The sequence below is a fragment of the Carassius auratus genome, chromosome 34, assembly GCF_003368295.1.
Source record: "Carassius auratus strain Wakin chromosome 34, ASM336829v1, whole genome shotgun sequence".
Classification (NCBI taxonomy): domain Eukaryota; kingdom Metazoa; phylum Chordata; class Actinopteri; order Cypriniformes; family Cyprinidae; genus Carassius; species Carassius auratus.
In genome coordinates this window covers 9,333,616-9,356,955 of record NC_039276.1, presented here as the reverse complement: position 1 = coordinate 9,356,955, position 23,340 = coordinate 9,333,616, and the positions used below count along the sequence as shown (strand labels likewise).

Sequence of the window (23,340 nt, the reverse complement as noted above, 5' to 3'; positions counted from 1 at the left end):
GGATTTAAAAACAAAATAACAACACTATTTCAGCAGCAGTCTGGACGACAGTAATGACACAATAAAAAAATGTCACTCAGTTGTAAATATAGTTTCAAAATATGAAAAAAAAAATATGTAAACCTCTTTGACAAGAATAAAGTGTACAACTAATTTCAATGCAAAATAGACAAAACACTTATTGCAAATATAAACGTAGTGCAGAGTATTTAAATAACACACTACATTGTTTAAAAAAAACAATTGATCAATAAATGTTTGTTCTGAACATTGTGAAGGACGATTATTTATTTATTTTAATGAAATGATTGGAATTTTAACGTTCACACCCAGAATTCCACAACAATAATCTCTACACATAACCGTAAACTTCTGGATTAGTCGTTTATTTCCTCAAAGCCACCTGACCAGGCCCCGCCTTTTAACAGCGTGCGAACCCATTCCAGCCAATCACACAAAGGGGCGTGGCCAAATCAACCAATCCTTCACCTTAGAGGCTCATTCACGTCATGACGTGATGACACATGACAACAAACAAAGCAGTAAACTACATTAGCAAGGTTGAAAGTAGGACAATAACGAGTAGACTTTGTACTTTATGTTTATCCAAATTTCTTGTTTTACTGACTACGGGCTCTTGTCTTTTGGAAACATCACGGGACAATAGCAGGAGAGTGCTCTGCACATCCTAAGCGGTGTTTTGTGAGTGCAGTTTTAGCATTTAGCTTGTTTAGCAGTCATCATGGCTATGGTAGGGCTGAGAGCTTCTTACCACAGAATCCTCGACAGGATCGAGCATACGCTGCCGGCTAAACTGAGACCTTTTTATAACCACCCTGCAGGTAACACAAATGCTGTTAGTGTGACAGCTTATTTGTGACTGATACTGATCCGGTTAACCTCTTGAGGCCATAGAGACTGCTTCCTGAGCAGGTGTTTTTGTCTCATTGTTTAAATTCAAAAACAGAATGACTCCAATGCTTTTAAATAAACGTCGATGCATAGCCTAGAATTTAATTGAGGTTTAAGATATAGAAAATGTTTTATGTATGTCCTTGAGGTGTAATTATATGGTAATGAGATATAGCCACTGTATAATATGTAGAAATTTAAATTATTATTATTATTATGTTTTTTTATTTATTTATATTATTTGATTCCTGCATGGATAACATGGTGAATTGTTGTCTGCCGTTCTAGGTCTTGCTATTATGAGTGTTTTTTTTTTTGAGTACAATATGGGACTTAAAATCTTAAAAAAAAAACGTACTTATACATAAGTAAGAAATGTTTTTTTAATTTAAAACAATTGATCAGTGAAACAATGTCTAAACTTGTGTTTAACTAAATATGTTTAACTAATAATATGTCTTTTCAAATTTTGGGGCATGTCTCAATGCTGTTAAAAGTCTTGATTTATGTGACTGTAATTTTCTATCTAGTATTAATAAGTGTTTTGAAACAATAATTCATTGTACGTGTAAAATTGTAATTGTACATGTAATGAAAGAGATAGTCCAAAAAGAAAAACAATGTTATGGGTCACCAGAGTGTACTGTATTTGTGGAAAGTGCCCTTGAGAAACATAAATCATTGTCCGTAATATTGTCTGTTACTGAATAACTGAAAATATTTTCTGTTCTAATCACATGAGTTTTCTTAAGGAAGTCAGTGTGTTTATAGTTCTAGTCATTGGTGTTAGAATAAATAGAGATCAAAATACCTGTGTGTTAATAAGCAGAGGTTGACTGACAAGAAACTAAAAAAAAAAAAGATCAAACAAACAAACTGGCATACAGATTTTCTCCTCAGCATATATTATATTTAGCACTATGGTGCTAAATATGATCTTTTATTAAATGATATTAAAATGTATTTTTAACATTGATTGTTTTTAGGTGTTCTAAAACAAGTCTGTTGCATTATGTTGATCACTGATGGCTCAAACTCTGATAAGATGATCAGTGTATTGTCTTATTGAATATTTAAACATTGACTGTTTACAGATTCGGGTCATTATTTAATACAAAACCATGCTTGATGTTTCTACTGTATTTCTTTCAATCACTTAAAATGAATGCTGTCTGTCACTGTCTTTAATCAGTTCTGTGAATTACTGTATGGTCATCCTTTATAAAGTAGCAACAATGTCGTTTGTAAAGTACAGTACTGTGCAAAAGTCTTAGGCACATTAGTATTTTCACCCCAAAAAAAGGGTTTTATGCCAGTTTTTCTTTTGCTGCAGTTAGTCAGTAGGAGATATCAGTTTACATTTCCAAACATTAATTTTGCCATTCATTTTAATAATAATCTAGTGAGTTTGTTGAATGCACAAGCAGTCTGACAACAGCCGGTGCTCCACATGGAGATCTGATCCCGCCATCATCAAATCTGTCTGTGATTACATGAAGAAACAGATGGAACTGAGACACTTTCAGCTTTACAACATTGCAGATCGTTTACATTCACGTTCAGCTACATTACACGCTGCACGCTGGAAATGGCATAATAGGGGCACTTTAATGAAGTACATATACATATTTGATCCCAAACCAACATTTTCTTTTTTCATCACCTAATAATTCCCCTGTGTTAGTGGTTTAGGTTATGTAAGTTGAATCACCTGATAACCTGTCACAATTACACACATTTGACCTGTGAAACATGACTTAAATGTATTGATTTGCTTTTTGTTTAGGTCCAAAGACTGTTTTCTTCTGGGCACCAATGTTTAAATGGGTAAGATTAACAACACACAGTATTTAGATGTTCTTTGGATTAATTGATATTTATTTATATTTAAATTAATTTCATTTCTGATTTCACACAGGGTCTGGTCTTAGCTGGCTTAGCAGACATGACACGTCCAGCAGATAAACTCAGTACCTCCCAATCTGCTGTATTGACCGCCACAGGTATATATTTCACAGAAAAAAAACAACAACAATACAACGATCCCAATCTCCCTCGCTCTCTGTTTTTCAGGACTTATTTGGTCCAGGTACTCTTTGGTCATTATACCCAAGAACTGGAATCTCTTTGCTGTAAACTTCTTTGTTGGAGGTGCAGGAGGATCACAGCTCTTCAGAATATGGAAGTGAGTACTCTCATTCACTTACAGAATACATGCTGTAAAATCACTTAAATGGGCAAATGAGCAAAAGGTGAATGTTCTTGATTTAAAGCTACAGTCGGTAACTTTTGACGCTCTAGCGGTTAATAAACAGAACTGCTTGCGTCTTGCGGAAGGACATTGTAGCCGAAGCAACTTCTCTTTGTTTATGTCTATGAAGAATCACAAAGGCACTGGGTTACTCCGCCACGGTACCCCTGAAGCAATCTAAAATAGTCTGAATATAAACACTTATTATAGGTGCACCCTAGTGATTCAGGACAGGCTAAAAACACGGTTTGGAAAATGGATTCATGGTGTACTCGCTTATTATATACATTTTGTATACTTTGAACACAAAAAAAAGTTACGGACCGCTCCCGGTAAGAAACAACCAATAAGAGCTGGGGTCCGTAACTAACTTTTGATTAGTGGCCTACAAAACATTCTCAACAAAACATTAAGAGGAACAAGCATTATTTGTCAGAACGCGCGTGTTGCGTAAACATAAAACCATGTCTGCATTTGTGATTGGAGAAACGACAAACAATAAGTGCTACTCTACACTGCTCAAAACTCACGTTTTAATTGTCAGTGGCAAATTCTTTAAATATGAAAACTAACTTACAGACTGTGTGTCTGAATTGCCAGACTGTTGTTGCAAAGATAGAATTGCCCCACTTTATAGATACTATTTCCACTAGAAACCACTATTATAAAAGCACCACTATTATAGACCACTATTTCTAGTTGTATCCTCCTTTGGAAGGCCAAAGAAAGTAGTTTCGCTACTTTGTGTGAACATTTGGGTGGTGTTATGCAAATCTTCCCACATCGTGACATAACAACGGTGGTTGGCACTTAACTTTTATAAAGAATATCTCTTTGGATTTGAGACTTTGCAGCTGTACAGATCTTCTTTATGAACCAAGAGCTTGTAACACTCCAAATAGATGTGATTTGGAAAATTAGGGAATTTAATCTAATAAATCTGCCAATTGACTTTACTATATACCAAATATAAAGCTGTAAAAAATAATGCTGTATGAATCATTTATGCTAAACAGTGTGTGAAAATCTACTGAGAGATTTGTAAATTTGAGTCTGGAAAAGTAAGGAAATAGAAAATGTGTAGGAAACCTGAATTTAGGCGTGTGACTAAGTTGGGGCATGTTCAGTATGTGAGTTCTTTATTCCCCACAGGTATAACCGGGAACAGAAGGCAAAGGAGAAAGAAGCTCAGGCTTGATACCAGTGCTGTGCAAAGTGCTTCCAGATGAACGAAAGTGATTCTCCTCAACTGGTACCACAGAAACTTTCCCTCCTTTATCAGTCTCCACACACTCATCTGATTCTTTTCAGTTCAGGTCATTGTCCCGTGCCATAAGTACCTAAACCAACAATTATTAAGGTTGTTAATTACGCACATGTTACATATTCATATTAGTATGATTGTACTTTTTTTTTTTTAAAGGATTGTGTTTCAAATGCATCTTGACATATGAGCTTTCCATCCAGTATACTTGAATTACCATCATAATTTTTTACCATTGAGTGAATTTCTTCACTCAGCCTCTGTCATACTTTTACCACAATGTCTCCATATCAATTTTAAGCTTTCTTTCATTATATGTATTTCTTAGGAAATATTTATTAAACATCTGTAATGCATTAGGGTTTTACACATCCATAACATTAAATTATTTTGGTCAAGACCCATACTTTACAACATACTGAACTGTACTGTAATATTGGAATTTTTTGATTAACATCAAAATAATAATAAAGTAACATTAAAATCTAATTTACTTAGTGTCTTGTCCTTATAATCAGGTGTACTGTTAAATGTTCTACCTAGTTATTCACCTTTATTCGGCATTATAAATAAATTGCATACTTTAAAGTTATTTATTATTTGAAACCGTTAAGGACTACCATATTGCTCATACAATTTCTACTGTGTTTATTCTGCACATATTAAGGATTTTTTTGTTACCGAGTGAGCAGTGTACAACCCGAGCACATGTATCCCACAATGCAGTGCACATAACCTGACCTATTTCCAGTGGAAATTCGAGCTATAAAATATCAGTTGAGATTTTAAACACTATTATTATTGTTTACTCATTATCAGCCAAAATAATTCTAATAAAGCATTTTCTAGATGACAAATATACATCACTCTTTAAATTATGTACAGTATTGTTCAAAATAATAGCAGTACAATGTGACTAACCAGAATAATCAAGGTTTTTCGTATATTTTTTTATTGCTACGTGGCAAACAAGTTACCAGTAGGTTCAGTAGATTCTCAGAAAACAAACGAGACCCAGCATTCATGATATGCACGCTCTTAAGGCTGTGCAATTGGGCAATTAGTTGAAAGGGGTGTGTTCAAAAAAATAGCAGTGTGGCATTCAATCACTGAGGTCATCAATTTTGTGAAGAAACAGGTGTGAATCAGGTGGCCCCTATTTAAGGATGAAGCCAACACTTGTTGAACATGCATTTGAAAGCTGAGGAAAATGGGTCGTTCAAGACATTCTTCAGAAGAACAGCGTACTTTGATTAAAAAGTTGATTAGAGAGGGGAAAACCTATAAAGAGGTGCAAAAAATGATAGGCTGTTCAGCTAAAATGATCTCCAATGCCTTAAAATGGAGAGCAAAACCAGAGAGACGTGGAAGAAAACAGAAGACAACCATCAAAATGGATAGAAGAATAACCAGAATGGCAAAGGCTCAGCCAATGATCACCTCCAGGATGATCAAAGACAGTCTGGAGTTACCTGTAAGTACTGTGACAGTTAGAAGACGTCTGTGTGAAGCTAATCTATTTTCAAGAATCCCCCGCAAAGTCCCTCTGTTAAAAAAAAGGCATGTGCAGAAGAGGTTACAATTTGCCAAAGAACACATCAACTGGCCTAAAGAGAAATGGAGGAACATTTTGTGGACTGATGAGAGTAAAATTGTTCTTTTTTGGGTCCAAGGGCCACAGGCAGTTTGTGAGACGACCCCCAAACTCTGAATTCAAGCCACAGTACACAGTGAAGACAGTGAAGCATGGAGGTGCAAGCATCATGATATGGGCATGTTTCTCCTACTATGGTGTTGGGCCTATTTATCGCATACCAGGGATCATGGATCAGTTTGCATATGTTAAAATACTTGAAGAGGTCATGTTGCCCTATGCTGAAGAGGACATGCCCTTGAAATGGTTGTTTCAACAAGACAATGACCCAAAACACACTAGTAAACGGGCAAAGTCTTGGTTCCAAACCAACAAAATTAATGTTATGGAGTGGCCAGCCCAATCTCCAGACCTTAATCCAATTGAGAACTTGTGGGGTGATATCAAAAATGCTGTTTCTGAAGCAAAACCAAGAAATGTGAATGAATTGTGGAATGTTGTTAAAGAATCATGGAGTGGAATAACAGCTGAGAGGTGCCACAAGTTGGTTGACTCCATGCCACACAGATGTCAAGCAGTTTTAAAAAACTGTGGTCATACAACTAAATATTAGTTTAGTGATTCACAGGATTGCTAAATCCCAGAAAAAAAAAATGTTTGTACAAAATAGTTTTGAGTTTGTACAGTCAAAGGTAGACACTGCTATTTTTTTGAACACACCCCTTTCAACTAATTGCCCAATTGCACAGCCTTAAGAGCGTGCATATCATGAATGCTGGGTCTCATTTGTTTTCTGAGAATCTACTGAACCTACTGGTAACTTGTTTGCCACGTAGCAATAAAGAATATACTAAAAACCTTGATTATTCTGGTTAGTCACATTGTACTGCTATTATTTTGAACAAGACTGTATGAGGTTACATTTAACAACAGTGTAAATGTTTACCGTTGTATTCTACATGATGTCATAAATATTATTTATCACCCATAAAAATAGTATATACTTTTTACTTATGAACCTAAACAGTATATACAGTACTAAGCAGTAGTTTACTGCTTTCCCATTTAGCCTGTGTTTTTGTGATTACATTGCTGGCCCCATGTGGTGCTACAAAAAACTGCATTCAGTAGAATGAGATTGGAAATGCAGATGGTGTGATCTATAGAAAACTTTTCTGGGAACCATTTTGGCCCTGAAAGATGCTTCATCCATATGGTAAAACAATGCTTGCTTACAGGTTGTTTGCATATATAACATTATATAAATATATAAACAAGTGTCTGGATTGGCAGGCACCAAGTCTGAAGGTCTCGTGTGGAGATGTAGGCCGATATATTTTTGAGTGAGACCCATGAGTAAGTGTCCAAGTTTAACAAAACATAGAACACATGCAAAACAAGATAGTCATAAGAAACATGACAACTGTCATGAATCTCTGATGCTCAAGGGAATATTGATCTGAACTTTTCAGCAAAGTTATGCAAGTAAAATAAATGAAACCTCAAGTCCATCCTTGTAGCAAGTCCCTTAGCACACAAGGCCAAATCATCCTTCACCCAACTTGTGGCTTATTTTTATATAATTATTAAAAGACAAACAATTGTAGTGAGTATGAAGTACAAACTTATTTATATCATAATTAACATATTCGATTTCTCAATTTATTATCCTTACCTTTTTCCAGGTTGTCCTGCCCAAAAAAATGTAATGAAAAAAAAATCTGCCCCTTTTTTTTTTATTAATCTTTCATTATGAATTTGTATTATTTTATATTTTAATATGTTATTGTATCAATATGTTCAGGAATACTCAAGATTTTTTTTGTCTCAGTTATTCTCAAGATTTATTTATTTATAAACACATTTACATATATTTAAAAAATCATATTTCTTCTCCATAATTTGCTCTTTGATGTCATCATTTTCTTCCTGACTGGATCTTACTGCATAAAAAAAATTATTAATCAATCTGCAGTGCCAGAGATCATTCAAACAATGTTTAGACAAAAGCAGAATGGATGCTTAAGAGTGAATTTATTTTGGTGAGCCATGAACACTGCGCAAAAATAAAATAAATAAAAATGCTATGGAAACCCTTGTACAGAACCACAATTTTATAGATGTAAATCACATAAAAATGTAATAGAACAAATCAATTCAAAAACAGGTAGCGTTAATTAAGGCACATGAACTGATCGTAAACAACTCTTCCAAAAAAAATTCGGAATATCCATTTTTGGAGAGTAAATTTTTTACATTGCATTTGGAAACTTAAAATAGAACAGACAGTTTAACCTCTGTATATATTTTCAGTTCTCCCAAAGCTAAATTCAGAATGGGAGAAATTATATTAAAACTAATAAAAGACATAGACATAAAATGAATACTTAAGTCAATGATTATACTAGAACAAAATGATCAAATGTATATTTAATAAGTGACTAAATGGTCCATATCTCTGGATAACACTGGATACCCCTTATATGTAAAAGGACAGTGACCTGCATGCTCTTTTATACCTTTGTCACATGACCACGCTTGACCTACATGTTAGCTGGACAGATACACATAATAAACGGGTAACACATTCCCATTTACCAAAGCACAGAAACAGTTGTGCTTGCACTCATACTTCATAGTGCTCTCATATAACTTCTGTAATAGTAATTATTATTCTGAAATTCTCTATTTTTCTTTTAAAAACTGCTTTATACATATGTTAATTAAAATTTTCAATAATAATTTACATTTGCAAGCTTGAGGTTGATAGCTTTTTTTTTCCCTAAAGGAATAGTTTATCCAAAAAATGAATGTAATCATTAACTCACCCACGTGTAGTGGAGAACAAGCATAAATAATTATAAAAAGAACAAAACCTCATCCATTTGTTTCCAATGAGCATAAAAAAAGCACCAAACTGAAATCATTTAAGATTAAGTCCAATATAAAATCAGTAATTATAAGTGCTATATAATTGTAAATGTTTTATGGGGGAATTATCAATTCTCTTTAGGAAAATATTAAACTTGTTTTAGCTTAAAAAAAAAAAAAAAAAAAAAAAAAAGATTCTGCATACCTCAGGATTTTGTCATGAAAGTAAACTGTTTATGGTGCTTTTCTATTTTAATTTTGCCAGCAAAATCATTATAAACCTTTGCAAGGCCAAACAGATAAAAATAGCCCAAGCAAATAATCTCTAAAAAGATAGCAAAAAGGTTCATCCCAAAGACAAAGTTATGGATGATTAACATTAAGTCTCTCCAGTTCCTAACCCACAAATACTGGTTGAGAAGTTTAGCCCTGCTTTTTCTTTCTCTTCACTGGGCAGATGTGCGAAAGAATGAAATTAACCATGTTTGATATAATGTCAGGTGGAGGGTGTAGCTGATGAGGGTGATGGTGGGCGAGTGTCATCTCCCAGGCATCCACCAGATGGACGTTCAGATGCTTAAACATGGCTCGGAGCACTGCATCAAGCTGTTGGGAGAACCAGTCGCTGTTGAACAAGCTGGACTCTGGGTCCAGTTTCTGGAGGTTGGCTGTGCGGATCAATACCAAGGTCGCTGGTTCTCGGTTCAGCAGTCGGATCACTGCTCTGCGGATGTGGCGCAGGCGCCGCATGTACTCTTGTACTGGGAAAGTGCTAAAATGCCCCCAGATGCTAATCACAACCACCGTGTCTGAGCCCCCTCGTAAGTCGTCCAGCTCATTTGAGATATAGTGCATCTCAGCCGAGGACACCGATGTGAAGCGGATCGGCGGCCCGTGGCAACGGTATCTCAACAGTATGTTGTGGTTGCTGTCCACTGCCATGTACGGGCCAACATTCTTCGGGCTATGAAAGTTGAATTCCTTAAACTCTATAATATTGTGCGATAAAACAGAAGGTAAGATGTAGATGAGAATCAGGAAAAGACAATAGATCCATAACCACTCAGGAATTAAGTGTTTAAAATATATATTTTGCATGAAGATATAAGGAAAAACTCACCCTAGACTACAAAAAAAATCTCTCTACTTCAGTAGTCTCAATCCATTCACATTTGACCTATTCAATAAGAATATACTATAATAATGTTAATTATTATTATTATTATTTTTTTATTATAGATTAATTTCCATGATAAGTTTAATATAAAACGCATCCATTAAAAAAAAAAAAAAAAAAAGAGCGTCCCCGGGGTGTGAACAAATGCCTTCTGTAGAAAAAGATCCATATTCAAGATGTAATATAATCATTTTAATCTAGCTTGCTCTCACAGTTGTAAAGGAAGCAGTTCCAGAAGGATGATGTATGAGAGTCTTGTGAAAACCAACGTTTGTTAACAGGAGCAAAGGAAGCAACTATCACCCCCACCCCCACCCCCACGAGAATTAATTCAAGTAAATGTTATAAATCTTTTTTTTTTTTTTTATGTGATCCTACTGCACTATTTAATCTCTGTATCTGATTGGAAGGGGGCAGAATGTTACAGCTAAAGAGCCATAAATGCATTTTTAGCCTTACGGTCAAATATTGCTCTGCCAACATCATTAGAAGTTATAATTAGTAATTTCTGACAAATGACCACGGTATAAGCACAGCACCTGAGATTGTTTGGAGCGTCATTTAGTTTGAACTGAGTTGCTCTGAACCACTGAAAACACTGAATCACGTGCTCATTTGTGAAAGAACACAATGCTGTGCTTTAATCACTGAAGCTGGGAGCTCTTCTGTTTTGCTCAACAAAAAAAAACCTCAAAGGCCTGAATTGTCTTTCTTTCCCTGTCACTCCTCACAGACCCTCATTTGGTAAAATGACCAAATCTACACGGAAAACCTTTTTTCTAAAACAATTATATTTTTTCTGCCGAAAGATCCTGTAGTTTGCATCCCTGTCAAACAATCAGAAAAGCTTTCCACATTAATTTTCTAATGCTATGGTTTTTTTGACATTGGGTTGACTGAAACATTTTTGAAGATGTGGTTAAAGACAAAAAAAAAAAAAAAAAAATACAGCAACTTTAAAAATATTACTGACCTGGAACATGGGAAATGAGATACTCGTACCACTGTCGCACAGTGGAGTCTCCATACATGTACACCATTTTCCCTTGAAGACACTGTGTTATGACTGAAGAGGCATTAAACTGACGCATGACGAGTCCACTCAATGGCCTCCATGATCCCTGGTAGTAGTACCCTGAAGGAGTGGATTCAAGGTGCATCCCTTTGGTTCGTACTGGAAGGAAAGAGGAAAGGAAAAAAATTAAAATGAGGAAGTGTTGTTAATTCCAAACTAGACAGCTCACCATTTAAGAAGAAAAAATGCTGATGAGAACTTACAACTTAAGCCTAAATACTATTCTTATATACTTAAAATGATACACCTTTCAAAAGTTTCAGGTCAGTAAGATTTGACAATACAACTAAACTTTTATTCAGCATGAAATTAAATTGAATAACAACAACATGTAAACACATTTACAATTTTTACAAAAGGATATCATGGTTTCCACAAAAATATTAAGCAGCACAACTTTGACATTACAGGATTAAATTACATTTAAAAAAGACCCCGTTCAAAAGTTTATATACCCTTGAATCTTAAAGGGGCCATGAACTGAGAAATAAAATTTCAATGGTCAATGTACTATAAAAACATCCTGTAAATTTCTAAACTCAAAGCTTTCTCAGTTTAATTTTTTTTATTATTATTAAAACCAAGCTCAGAAAATGACTCGTTTTGGAATGTGCCACTTTATGTTGTAAGTGTGTCTAAATACCCCCCCAGCAGAAATCAACACCTGCTTCTACATCACTGCCTCTTTAGCCCCGCCCACTGATACAGGCTTGAAGGAGGAGAGGAAAGACTAGAGAGAGGATCACTCCATCAACAGAACCATAAAGATAACAATACAAGTTGTAAAACAGTCTTACAATTGCCTTCCTTGTGATCCAGAGCTAGATCGGACACAAGTGCTGTTGCATCATGTTGCAAATCAGTTTCTCTTTCAGGTCAGAAGTGGCATTAATGCATGTCAAAAACAGGAACTGGGCATCTTTTTACTGTTGGGGATTTGTTGTTTCTATCAGTGCTGCATCCAGTATAGACAGAATCAACAATTATAATGGGTTCTGTTGTCTATAGTCACGTTGTAGCCTCTCATTTTGTTACAATTATTATCATATATGCATATTCTGCAATGTGTATGTACACTTATGAGCACAACTGTATGCAGTATACGTGGCACTATTAATACTGCTTTAGTTTAGCCAAGCTCACAAACAACCCTCCAACCTCCTTCTATTGACTATATTCTGTGCAGTTGCTGTATGTCTCTCAATGTCTCTCTCTCTCCATTTCAGATCACGGTATCATGACGAGCCTTGCAAGCAGTCCTCGAACATTATAGTCATGGTCTCTATTAATTGTCACCCCTTATAAATAATTTTCAATCAATAGTTTACTTATTTTGTATCATGTGGACAGCCACAGTTGTTGTATTAATGTCTTCTTGATGGTACCTTGGGAGGTTAACCGCAGACTATAATAATTTATAATAATTTATTGAAAAGCAAAACCCCCCATATACAGACAAAGATAACTTATGAATCAACAATACAATTTGTATGTTTTATTCCCAAAATGGTCTTGACTAAACTGTGTTTTTGATTAAATAGAAGCAGCTTTGATGAGCCTAAGAGATTTCCTTTTTAAAAATCTTACCCACCCTTAACTTTTGAATGGAAGTGTAAATATAATATTACATGTGCAACAATACCTTTAGCAGGCTGAACAGTCACATTGTCCATCCCTGCAGAATGTATTGGAATTTTTATATTTACTCCACTAGAAGAAAAAAAAGGTAGGTGTCATTCAAGAAGTAGAAAAGATGTATGTTCATCATTAAACTTAAGAATTTTACATTTATTTTTCATTCTGTGCAATTTGCATTTTTATTGGCCAATAAAAATAAACATTATCTCTCAACCACTTTTAACTTCTCACTCACCTTTGGAAGAACTGTGTCTCATAAACAGTGAGAAGGTGTTTCTTATACCCTCCTTTTGAGTGGTTAATCCGTGTATCACAGTCTAACATCTTGGGCTTATAACAGAACCAGGGTTCTCCGGTCTGGGGGTCTGTGTAGTTGCAAAGTGGCTGCTGTTTGTGCGGCAGACACAAGTTACACAAAGTGGTTTCAGAAAGGTACCCTGAGCGGAAGAGGCTCTTGAAGAACACTCGGTCCGACTGTTCCTCTCTCAATCGCCTGAGGACCATCACAGCTTCGCTGGAGTGAATCATTGTCAGTTCCACCTGGGCAACACCTGCCCAAAGCAGAGGAAAAAATACAGTGTAGTTTCCTTTGTTGTGGTCGTGTACCTGGCCAACCACACCTGCTGCCAGTTCTGGTGTGTGAAGTCGCGCAACTAGGAAGTCTCCTCCATATTGTTTGGGCTGATCCAAAAAGTTATGCATCTGTACCTTCACCACAAGCTGCCCACCCACCTGCAGATCTCCAGGGTCTTGGATTGTATAATAGCTCTGTGCAGGATCGCTACTTTGACGTAATGGCAGTCCTAGGACCGATGGCTCTGGCCAGGCAATGGATTTGAGAAGATAGTTCTCCTCCATGGCTTCATCTGCAGTGGGCTCCTGGCCGAGGTGGGCACAGAAGGAGTTGTTAAACTCCACCGGTGGTAAAAATTCAGAGGTCTTCAATACTGATTGGATGCTTTTCTGAAGCTGATAGAAGGTAGATACTGTCTGACAGTTCCAGCTCTACAGAAGACAAAAACAGAAGATTTAATGTGAAATTTCAGTACAGATTAGAGGTCTTCACGGGTCCAAAAATTTGTGCCCAGCCCGAAAGAGACGCGTAATGTACTACACCGAACCGACCCGGACCCTTCTAATATTTCGAAAGCTGGACCCTAAATGTCGAGTATCATCTCTGTGCTCTGCTCTGTGTCGAGTCGGAATCTGACCACTAAAACTTTAAGATTAAACTGTTTTTTTATTATTATAAATATGGGAAAAAATGTAAAGCGTGGTTGACGGGTCTCGGGTGCACTGTGAAGACCTCTAGTACAGAGAAGCATGAGAATGTCTGTAGGGTTCAGAGGGCAAGATTAATCTGTGTTATTAAAATAACCATCGAAAACAAGTGCATGATCATGAGATATTAAAATATTACATGCATTAGTAAAACTTGCACAAATGAAGAAAATATTAACTATTTCCACATTGCAAAAATAAGATGGATTACAAATTTATTGTTCATTAACTAGAACAATAAATCAGTTAATCATGGGTGGCCCTTTTTTTTTGGAAAATGTTTCCATTTAAGAGAAAAGCTCTGACTGGGTGATTTAAACACTTGACATCTGGCAACCGCAACCATGAATGCTTGTGTAGACTTGCTACCATTGCAAGATGACACAAATGTAAAATGAAAATGTAAATTTTTTCAGTATAAATAACCAGCAAATACTGAAGACTGATTTTGCTTAATAAATTGAGAGAGCAAAAATTGTGATCACAATTAAAATATTATTTTTCGTGCACCTGTGAGTTTCCAGAACTTCTGTTATTCTCCAGTTCATCACTGTGAAGCTGCTGTGACACAATTCTCTGACTTTTACCAAAGTCTACAGACATACAAGACTTCTATTAGTTTTACTCCTATTACTTATGAATGGCCTTCTGAATAAAACAGCCAGTTTCCAATCTGTGAAGTCAGTGCGTTACTGCAGCTTCCATTAGAAGCTCCGGTTCCCCTTGAAACCTGAGACTCTCATTTATGAATGTACATGCACACTTTTTGTGATTATAGCCGCATATATAACTTTGCTTGAAAGGGACTTTGCTTTTACTCACTTCCAATGAGGTGATATTCCACAGCAGGAATAAGAGCCCTGAAAGAGCCAGCAGAGTGAAGAATGGGACATATTTGGAAAGGTATTTCTCCATGGTTTCCTTTCTCTGTCATCCTCCTGTCCAGCACTACAGCAGATCATGGCTGGCCATTACTGCATGCTAAAATAGATCAGACCAAAAATAGCATGTAAACAGCAGTATTCAAATACATTAACAATGAACTGCATAATCACGTTACATGCAAACAACAAGTTGCTCTCTTAGATATAGATATATAATATAGGCTACATCAGGGGTCTCCAACCTTATTTCATTCGAGAGCTAATTTTTAAAAATGAAAGCGGCTAAGAGCTACCAATGTTATAAAGTACTTAAATCTCTTAAATAATGTATCAGTCCAAACTGCTATACACACCTTTGTTCAAATGTGCTGGAAATATTAAAAAAGTACTGTTACACACTGAAATAAGGCCAACAAATAAAATTAGCAGCACTATGTACTTTTTATTTGCCTAACCAGTGAAATAAAACATTTAAAAATCATGGCCACATTTTAAACTAACAAAAAAAAAAAAATCATAACATGTTATCTAGTGTCTACTGATATGTACTACATGTTCAAATAAAAGTTTATTATTATTATTATTATTATTTTAATAAAAGGATGAGTCAGAATTATAAATTTAAACTTATCTGCTCCATAAACAGTTCTACATACCTCTGATAACACAAGGTAGGCTATTTTCCATCGACCGGTTAAGATTTACAACAAAAATCTGGTCTGATTTTGCATTAGTCTGAAAAAAAAAAAATGTCAGACTGATTTAATTTGTAAATCCAGTTTGACAGCAGCATTAATATGTTCTTAATTAGCACTAGGGATGGGCATTCGATTAAATTTTCTTAGTCGATCGTCGGGAGAATTAACGATCGACTATCGATTAATCATTAATAGTTTTATAATATAATTAATTATTTAATTTTTATAATAAAAAAATGCAATGAATACTAAAATACAGCGTGTTTTTCCTCGGTGAGACCTTTATTACAAGATCAACTTGTGGCAGACAGTTAAACTACGTTCAGGCAAACCGAACATATATCCGCGTATGCAGTGCTCTAAAGCAGCGGAACCTGCAGCTGCTAGCAGGCGTTCTTAACCCTTTCGAGTCGATTAACGCATATATGCGTTTTGAGTCTGAATAAAGTGCTTCATTCTTTTTTCTGAGGAAATCCATTTCTCAAATCATCAACCACATCACATCTTTTTGGGGTGAATTATGTCTTAGTCCTCTCATCGCGAAGCAAACAGTAAAATAAAATAAAAACTTGAAGAACAGTCTCGCTGCCTTTTCTTCTGTGTGGGCGTATTCAAGCCGCGCGCTTGAATCTGAATAGCGCGTTCAGCGCGGGGGCGTGGTCACATTAAATATAATGAAGGAAGATATGAAAAACAGACATTGCGTTTGAGATTACTTTATCTCAGAATATTTGTTTTTCGGAAGCACTTGTTTAGTTTAAAAGTAGACATTCCAGGCTTTCTATAGATATCTCTCTCATGTCTCTTCGTTGAGTATTCACGGAGTTACGGTTCATTTTAATGAAATGTTTGTACATGACGATCAGCGGAGACAAAGACTGTAGACAGCGCACCTTGTTTGTTATCTTTATTTTATAAGTGCACAAAGGTTTTTTGTTATTATGTCTGTATCCAAAAAAAACTAGACCCTTTACAGATTCGATTGATGTATTGCTCTTATCTGTACGATTAAAACTGAGAGTGTAATTTATCAGGGGTTATCAGGAGAAAATGACTCAAAACGCATATATGCGTTAATCGACTCGAAAGGGTTAAAGCCTCATGAAAATTTGCCGGGATGCATAGGTACATCATTTGAGTCGTGGCCGTGTTGTACTTAAACACGGCATCGCAATGTTTGCAGTTAACTAGTTCGCTTTTTAAATCAAATTGGTCCCACGCCACACTTCGCCGTGACATCTTCATGATTATTCTTTGAAATCAAAACGGAAGATCACAGATAACCGAGTAGGGTGTCAAATATTGCCCCATGGTGGTAAAATATTTAATTGCTGCCACACAGTGAAATTCATTTAATTGCTTGAAGACTCGCACTACGCAACGCAACCTGCATTAGATTAAAAAAATGCTTTAGATTAATCGATAACAAATTAACATGATCGAGGAAAATCTTAACGATCAATTATCGATCGTCGATTAATCATGCCCATCCCTAATTAGCACTAATACATGGCTAATAATCTAGTAATATGCATGCAAATAAGCATGCATGAAACTAATAGGTGTTTAACACACCTTAAAAGTTGCACTTTACAAAGTTGGAACTTTACTTTCGTCGGAGCAGCAACAAAAGCCCTCGCACGACGCAAGCCATTGAAATGAATGGGTTTAATAGCGCAGCTCTTTCCGCATCCTGTGGGAAAGCCGCTTTTTATCCTCGGTTTCTAAGTTAGCTCTGCGCCGCCGCGGTCTCTGAAAGACGGGGAGGAGCGATCGAAGTCTGCAGCCGTTTTCATTAAGAAATGTCATTAAGAGCGATGTGTTGGAGACCCATTGGCTATATATAATATAGCAAACAATTTCTCGGCAAGGATGTGTTTTTTAGGTAAGTTAACTTACCTGTTAACTATCAGATTCATCGTTTGTAGAGAGAAACTTACAGATGCAGGTAATTCAGACACAACTTTCATCTTCTCTCTCTATCGAGTTATCGAAAAATCGACTCGTTTGATTTAAAACAGTTGACTAATGTTAAAATATTAGCATTTTCAAATTTCAATCTTACCTCCTCTCTTTCAACGTTAAACTGACCTGACTATTCCACTGGATTCGCGCTCTGAGGAAACCGTTACGACAAGCTTTGATCTCGCCGCCACGCGGTCACGTGGTTCATGGAGCTCTCAACGGCAACGCCCATCTTCCAATGATCCAATCAATTAACGAAGCCCCGCTCTACGTTTATTTGCTTGGAGTCCATTCTGAATATGACTTACAGCTTAGGAAAATTAAAAATTCATTAATTTACCCTATGTAAGCATTTGTAAGTAAATGTCTTCTCATGTCTTTGATGATTTTATAATGTTTTCGCTTAAATATTGTATTAAAGAGTAGATCCTTAATATAAAGACGTCTAAATAATAATATAAATATATAATTATAACAATAAAAAATCCCACAAAGTTCTCCCACTGGTTTTGATACAGGGTGACCTTTGTAGATAGCCTATGACAGAATTAATATGAGAGGTTTGCTATGGGATTAATGGGAGTATATTTTAAGATTCCTGAAATATTTAAGGCATCAAAGGCATGAGAATACATTTATAATTACCCATAGAAGGTAAAGAAACAATGCAGTTTATTTTGTTGAAAGTATTTTTCTTTCTGATAGCTCCCTCTTATATACATACACACACACACACACACACATACATATACATATATATATATATACACACACACACACACACACACCCACATATATTTTTTATTATTATTATTTTATTTTTTTACAATATAGCCAAAAGTGACAATGACACGGTTCCAAGCACAATTACTTTTGTAGATGATAAATTTATGTAATGGACATGTCTCTTTTCAAATAAGAATCTTTAGTTGTCTCGTTATAGTAGTATTATTCAATTTAAAACAATAAAATAGACAAATATTCACTTTCCTTCAATTCAGTCACATGATTTCAATATCATTAGGATATAAAAATACCCATTTAATTAATTGGATGAATTAAACACTTTGCATCTTTCTTTAATTCGCACCAACATTGCTTGATTTTAACATTTTGGAATAATGTATTTACATAGCATACTTTTATTCAGTCTCACTGGTAAGGAACCTTTTTTAAATTTAAAACCAAATTTAAAAACTAAAAAATTGAATGCTGATTAAGAAACATCTTAATGAATGTGTGTTGATTGTGTTTGGATTTTAGAACTATGCAGTTACTGCCTTTAATTTCACATGGTTACAGTTAATCTTTTAATTTAAGGCCAGTTCTCTGTAGTTTCAACCCAATTCAAAAACAAAAGCTAAATGCTGATGTCTGTAGGCTACGATCTATGTTTGTACTGAATGTAGGCTACTTACTGTGCAGTTACTGCCGTTAATTTCAGGTGGTTATGCTTATTGTTTTCAATAGCCAAAAGCCAGTTTGGCCTATTAAATACCAAATAAACATCTTGTTTATGCATACTTTCCTTCTTTCTTGTTTGTTGCTTAAAGATAAAAAAAAAAAATCGGAAATCAGTATCGGAATTGGCCAGTTTGGTTGTAAAAAAAATCGGTATCGGAATTGGCCATGAAAAATCATGATCCTGCAAACATATAAAACTGATATTTATAATAAAACTACAACTTATAATATCCCCACATTGAACTCACATTTACTGATTGATTCATGGTACATTTTTTTGCATTCTTTAACAGCTGACTTTAACATTAACATTTTCAATATTTTATCTAGCAGTAATGATACATAATCGCCTAATAAATGGCTATTTATAGTCCTTCATTACAAACAGTTTAATTTTTCACTTTGTTTGTATTTTGTATTCCAAAAACGTATTTTAAATACATGTAGGCTAGGATATCTGAAATACTCACCATCTTAATATTTTAACCATTTAAGACACTGGCTGAACGGTTTTTTTTTCCTCTGCGGTTTCGTTTTGTTCTTTGCACAACTTTGAAGCTTCAGCATTTAAGCATTGCAATATCAAGGCGGATTAGGATATGTATCCTTCTACATAGTAGTGCATTTCGCAAATATACTCATTTTGTCACTATATGCCAAACAAATTAGGTTTTATTGACCGAAAAGCTAATCGTCGAGTCAACTTTATTTTGTTGTAAGCACAAATCGGATGCTGTTTATATGCCCTGGTATGTAGCCTACACGATGATTGAAAATCTAACACGTGTATTTGTAGATTCTCGAAAGAATGTAGCATCATTTCCTCACCTTCTGTGCTGATGCTGCAGCCCAGACGTGCTGCTGCAGACCTTTTTGTTATTATCCATCATGACGCCAGCATCAAAACCCAACAGTCTAATAATTAACAAAATAACCGAGTCATTGAAGCAGACAGCAGACTGCGTCTGCTACTATCACTCAAGCACGGGTCATCGTTTCCGCCCCAGTTGTGAAATCAGGAGGGGGGAAAACAGAAAACAGATAATGATAATTTCATTGATTAAATTGCATTTTGGTACCGTTCCATTAAAAAAAAAAGAAAAAAAAAGAAAAAAACTTCCATCTACAGATAAGAAAGCTCACACTATCTGCGCATTAAAATGAGTTACATTAGTAAACCAGTGGCGTAGACGGGGGAGGGGGCATGAAAACTGAGAACTGATTGGCCCTCTATGTGTGCCCCCAACCCTTGTCTGTCACAAAACATACATCTCTCGGCTTGCATTTGAATAGTAAACGCTTCCGCGACGCTTCTCAACAACTGGGATTAAGAATTAAAACGAAAAAAACCGAAATAAAATTTCGTATTTCAACGAAAAAAAAAAAAAAAAAGAACGAATGGAGGTTGACCTATTTTTGATTGTCCCTAGGTTGAGACGAAAGCAGTAGGGGACGGTGCTTTTGCAGTAGCGGCCCCTAGGCTTTGGAATGGTTTGCCTTTACACATAAGAACTGCCTCCCCATTGGTGTCATTTAAGTCCCCTTTAAAAACTTTTTTTTTCCCAGGCTTTTTTGCAAAATGCTATTCAGTGAAATGGTGTTATTTGTTAAATGTTTATTATTATTATTATTATTATTTATATTTTTGTATATGTTGTTTGCTTATTTATGTTTTTAGAATCTGTACAGCACTGGTCAACTTGTTTTTAATCGTGCTTTAGAAATAAATTGCCTTGCCTTTTATATACCTTTTTTCAATTAGCCATTTGCAGCTAGATTTTGGTAGGCTACCTTCTTTCAGGATTAGGCAGTGGCAGAGCCAGGATGTTTTCATAAGCGTTAGAAAATATCATGCTGTATGCCAAATATCTGTTTGTGGATCTGGGAATGGTCTGCAGAAGGAAGGTTGTGTCAACAGATGAGTCCAACACAGGTTGTGGAGCTCTGTGCGATGATAAACTGGCTTTCGGTCTGTAGTTGAAAGAGGAAGGTCTGAGAAAGGGTCACCACGTTCTAGTCCACTCGGACAGTATGACGTTGTGTTCTATATAAATCACCAGGGAGGGCTCCACTCAAAGTGCCTCGTCATTCTGGTGGAGCACCTGTTAAAATGCACTCAGCTCAACTTGTGTTTAATGAGAGTAATGCATGTGCTAGGCAGGTTGAACCAAGAAGCAGACATGCTGTCCCGGAGCAATGTCTCCTCAGAGGAGTGGATGCCCCATCTGCAAATGGTTCAGAGAGTCTGGGAGATCTTTGGGAAGCCAGAGGTCGACCTCTCATTATTGGATGAGATAGAAGCATCCTTATTTGATTTGGGGTTTGTTCAAGGTGTTTTCCTCTTCGTCGCACTCTGCAGTCAACTTGAATGACTGTGTGACGGTTGAATTTTTCTTCCAAGAACATAAATATTTAAAAAACTCATTTATTTAAGGTCTCATACCTTAAATTGAAATGGAATATTGCCACGACAATTTAGCGATGAGGATGGGATGCCTTGTGCAGACCTTTAGACCTGTGAGCAAGCAGTGAGTGATTATGGATAATTTGGATATTTCTAAACAAAATCTTATATTTGAACATTATTCTCAACATGAATTTATGAAGTTAATTGCACTCATGCAACCTCTGAGCCTCATTAAATGTCTGTAAATAAGACACTTGTGTTCTTCTCTGCCACCTCTCTAGTGCAAATTGATTTGGTTAATACTGATTTTAATATCTGTAACTTATTATTCTTATCCCATTGTTTTAATTAGAAATCTTGAAAAAAAAAGCTTATAAAAATACACTTTTACATGTTATCTTTTTTGACATAAAAGATAACATACTTTTAATAAAGTTAGAAAAACAATGTCCCATAATTCACTTTAAGGAGTCCGATATTACTTTGTAAATGGAAGGCTAATTTTTGCTATTGCTCAGAAGGTGCTCCTGAATTTTTTTCTGTGCTCCTAATTTTTATTTATTTTTTAATAAGCAGCAAGTGCTCTTAAAAATAAAAGTAAGCATGGAGCCCCGTTTAGTGAGTGTGGTGGTGCTTATGAGGTGCTGCTCTGGGACAGGCGAGTATGAGGCTGGGAGGAAAAAAATAAAATAAAAATCACATACTAGCTACAAACAACTAGACTACACCACTGCTCAGTGGTCACCATTGCCGCCATCAACCTACCGATTGCTGCAGCAGTTTGCTAATATTATGAAGATCAGGAAGGAATGGGAGGCTCAAGGGAGCTGGGCTGTTATGGCTGCATAAATATCACTTATCAAGTCTACTGCAAGCAATTGCTCATTTTTATGCTTCCTCTTAAAATCTAATATAGCAGTATCCATAATCCTTAATCTATCCATAACCTCCAACAGCTCTTCATTGGCAGGGCAGGCAGGCTGAGAAATATCAGAATATCCTGCTCACCTTGACTGGAAGCCAGCAGAGCATTTCCTGCTGGATCAGAGGATGTACGTGACAGCACATCTTCATCTTCAGTCAGAGAGTTATACACAAACTCATCAGCAAGTGCCATCTGAGACCCCCCACGATCTCATTCTCCTCACTGTGAAGTCATGGCCTAATGGTTAGAGACTCAGACTTGTAATACAAAGGTTGTGGGTTCAAGTCTCGGGCCCAGTTGTGGGTGGGGGGAGTGAATGTACAGTGCTCTCTCCCACCCTCAATACCACGACTGAGGTGCCCTTGACCAAGGTGCCACAGCATAAATGGTAGCCCACTGCTCCCAGTGCCCTTGAGAAGAAGGACAAATCAGAGCAGAGCTTCCTCTCTGAGAAACGTTCACATTGAACAACTCTGTCCCCTCAAGAACAGATCTGCATGCTCTTCACCCAGACACATAGCGCAAAGGTCGTGTGAGTCATCAGAAAGCACTGACACGGATCCGTACACTTCCTAAAATGCCTTTCAGTAGACATTGTTTTGCTAACTCAAGGTATGTTTGACATGTTCACACGTTCCCAATAGATGTGGGGGGATGATGCACCAAGAGTTCCTTTTTAAAAGAGAATCACCCACTGTGGCTTTTGCAAATAGATCAATGACAGTTCATTGATCAAAAAACATTAGAGTTATAATTTAGAGTTTTAAGTTAAAACAAGCATAAAGGGAAATTGTTTGAGGAAGAAAGAAGAAATGAAATCAAGAAATGAAAATGAGTCTGACCCCATAATATAATGAGGTCAAGTTTTTTGGTTTTCAGGAAGTTTTTACCATTTTTTATTTAACATTATACCCTACATTTTCAGTTCATTAAG

At 36.0% G+C, this 23,340-nt stretch overlaps 2 protein-coding genes across 8 annotated transcripts; one reads left to right on the top strand and one right to left on the bottom strand.

The window, feature by feature from the left end:
- Positions 1–505: 505 nt before the first annotated feature.
- Positions 506–4,916, top strand: LOC113053104 (mitochondrial pyruvate carrier 2-like). The gene is made up of 5 exons (XM_026217806.1): positions 506–842; positions 2,699–2,739; positions 2,831–2,915; positions 2,986–3,097; positions 4,316–4,916. Exons 1-5 carry the CDS (start codon positions 743–745, stop codon positions 4,359–4,361), a joined length of 384 nt encoding a protein of 127 aa, XP_026073591.1. The 5' UTR covers positions 506–742; the 3' UTR covers positions 4,362–4,916.
- A 3,120-nt stretch (positions 4,917–8,036) lies between these two features.
- Positions 8,037–20,596, bottom strand: LOC113053103 (NXPE family member 3). Of its 7 annotated transcripts, none has more exons than XM_026217800.1 (8): positions 19,903–20,595; positions 17,711–17,920; positions 15,604–15,682; positions 14,886–15,044; positions 13,018–13,787; positions 12,787–12,854; positions 11,043–11,243; positions 8,037–9,881 (listed from the first exon to the last, which is right to left on the bottom strand). In XM_026217800.1, exons 4-8 carry the CDS (start codon positions 14,976–14,978, stop codon positions 9,316–9,318), a joined length of 1,698 nt encoding a protein of 565 aa, XP_026073585.1. In that variant the 5' UTR covers positions 14,979–15,044; positions 15,604–15,682; positions 17,711–17,920; positions 19,903–20,595; the 3' UTR covers positions 8,037–9,315. The 7 variants fall into 7 exon arrangements, with proteins under 7 accessions (XP_026073585.1, XP_026073584.1, XP_026073588.1 ...); XM_026217799.1 differs by having other exon boundaries at positions 17,737–17,920; XM_026217803.1 differs by lacking the exon at positions 15,604–15,682 and having other exon boundaries at positions 19,903–20,596.
- Positions 20,597–23,340: the final 2,744 nt, after the last annotated feature.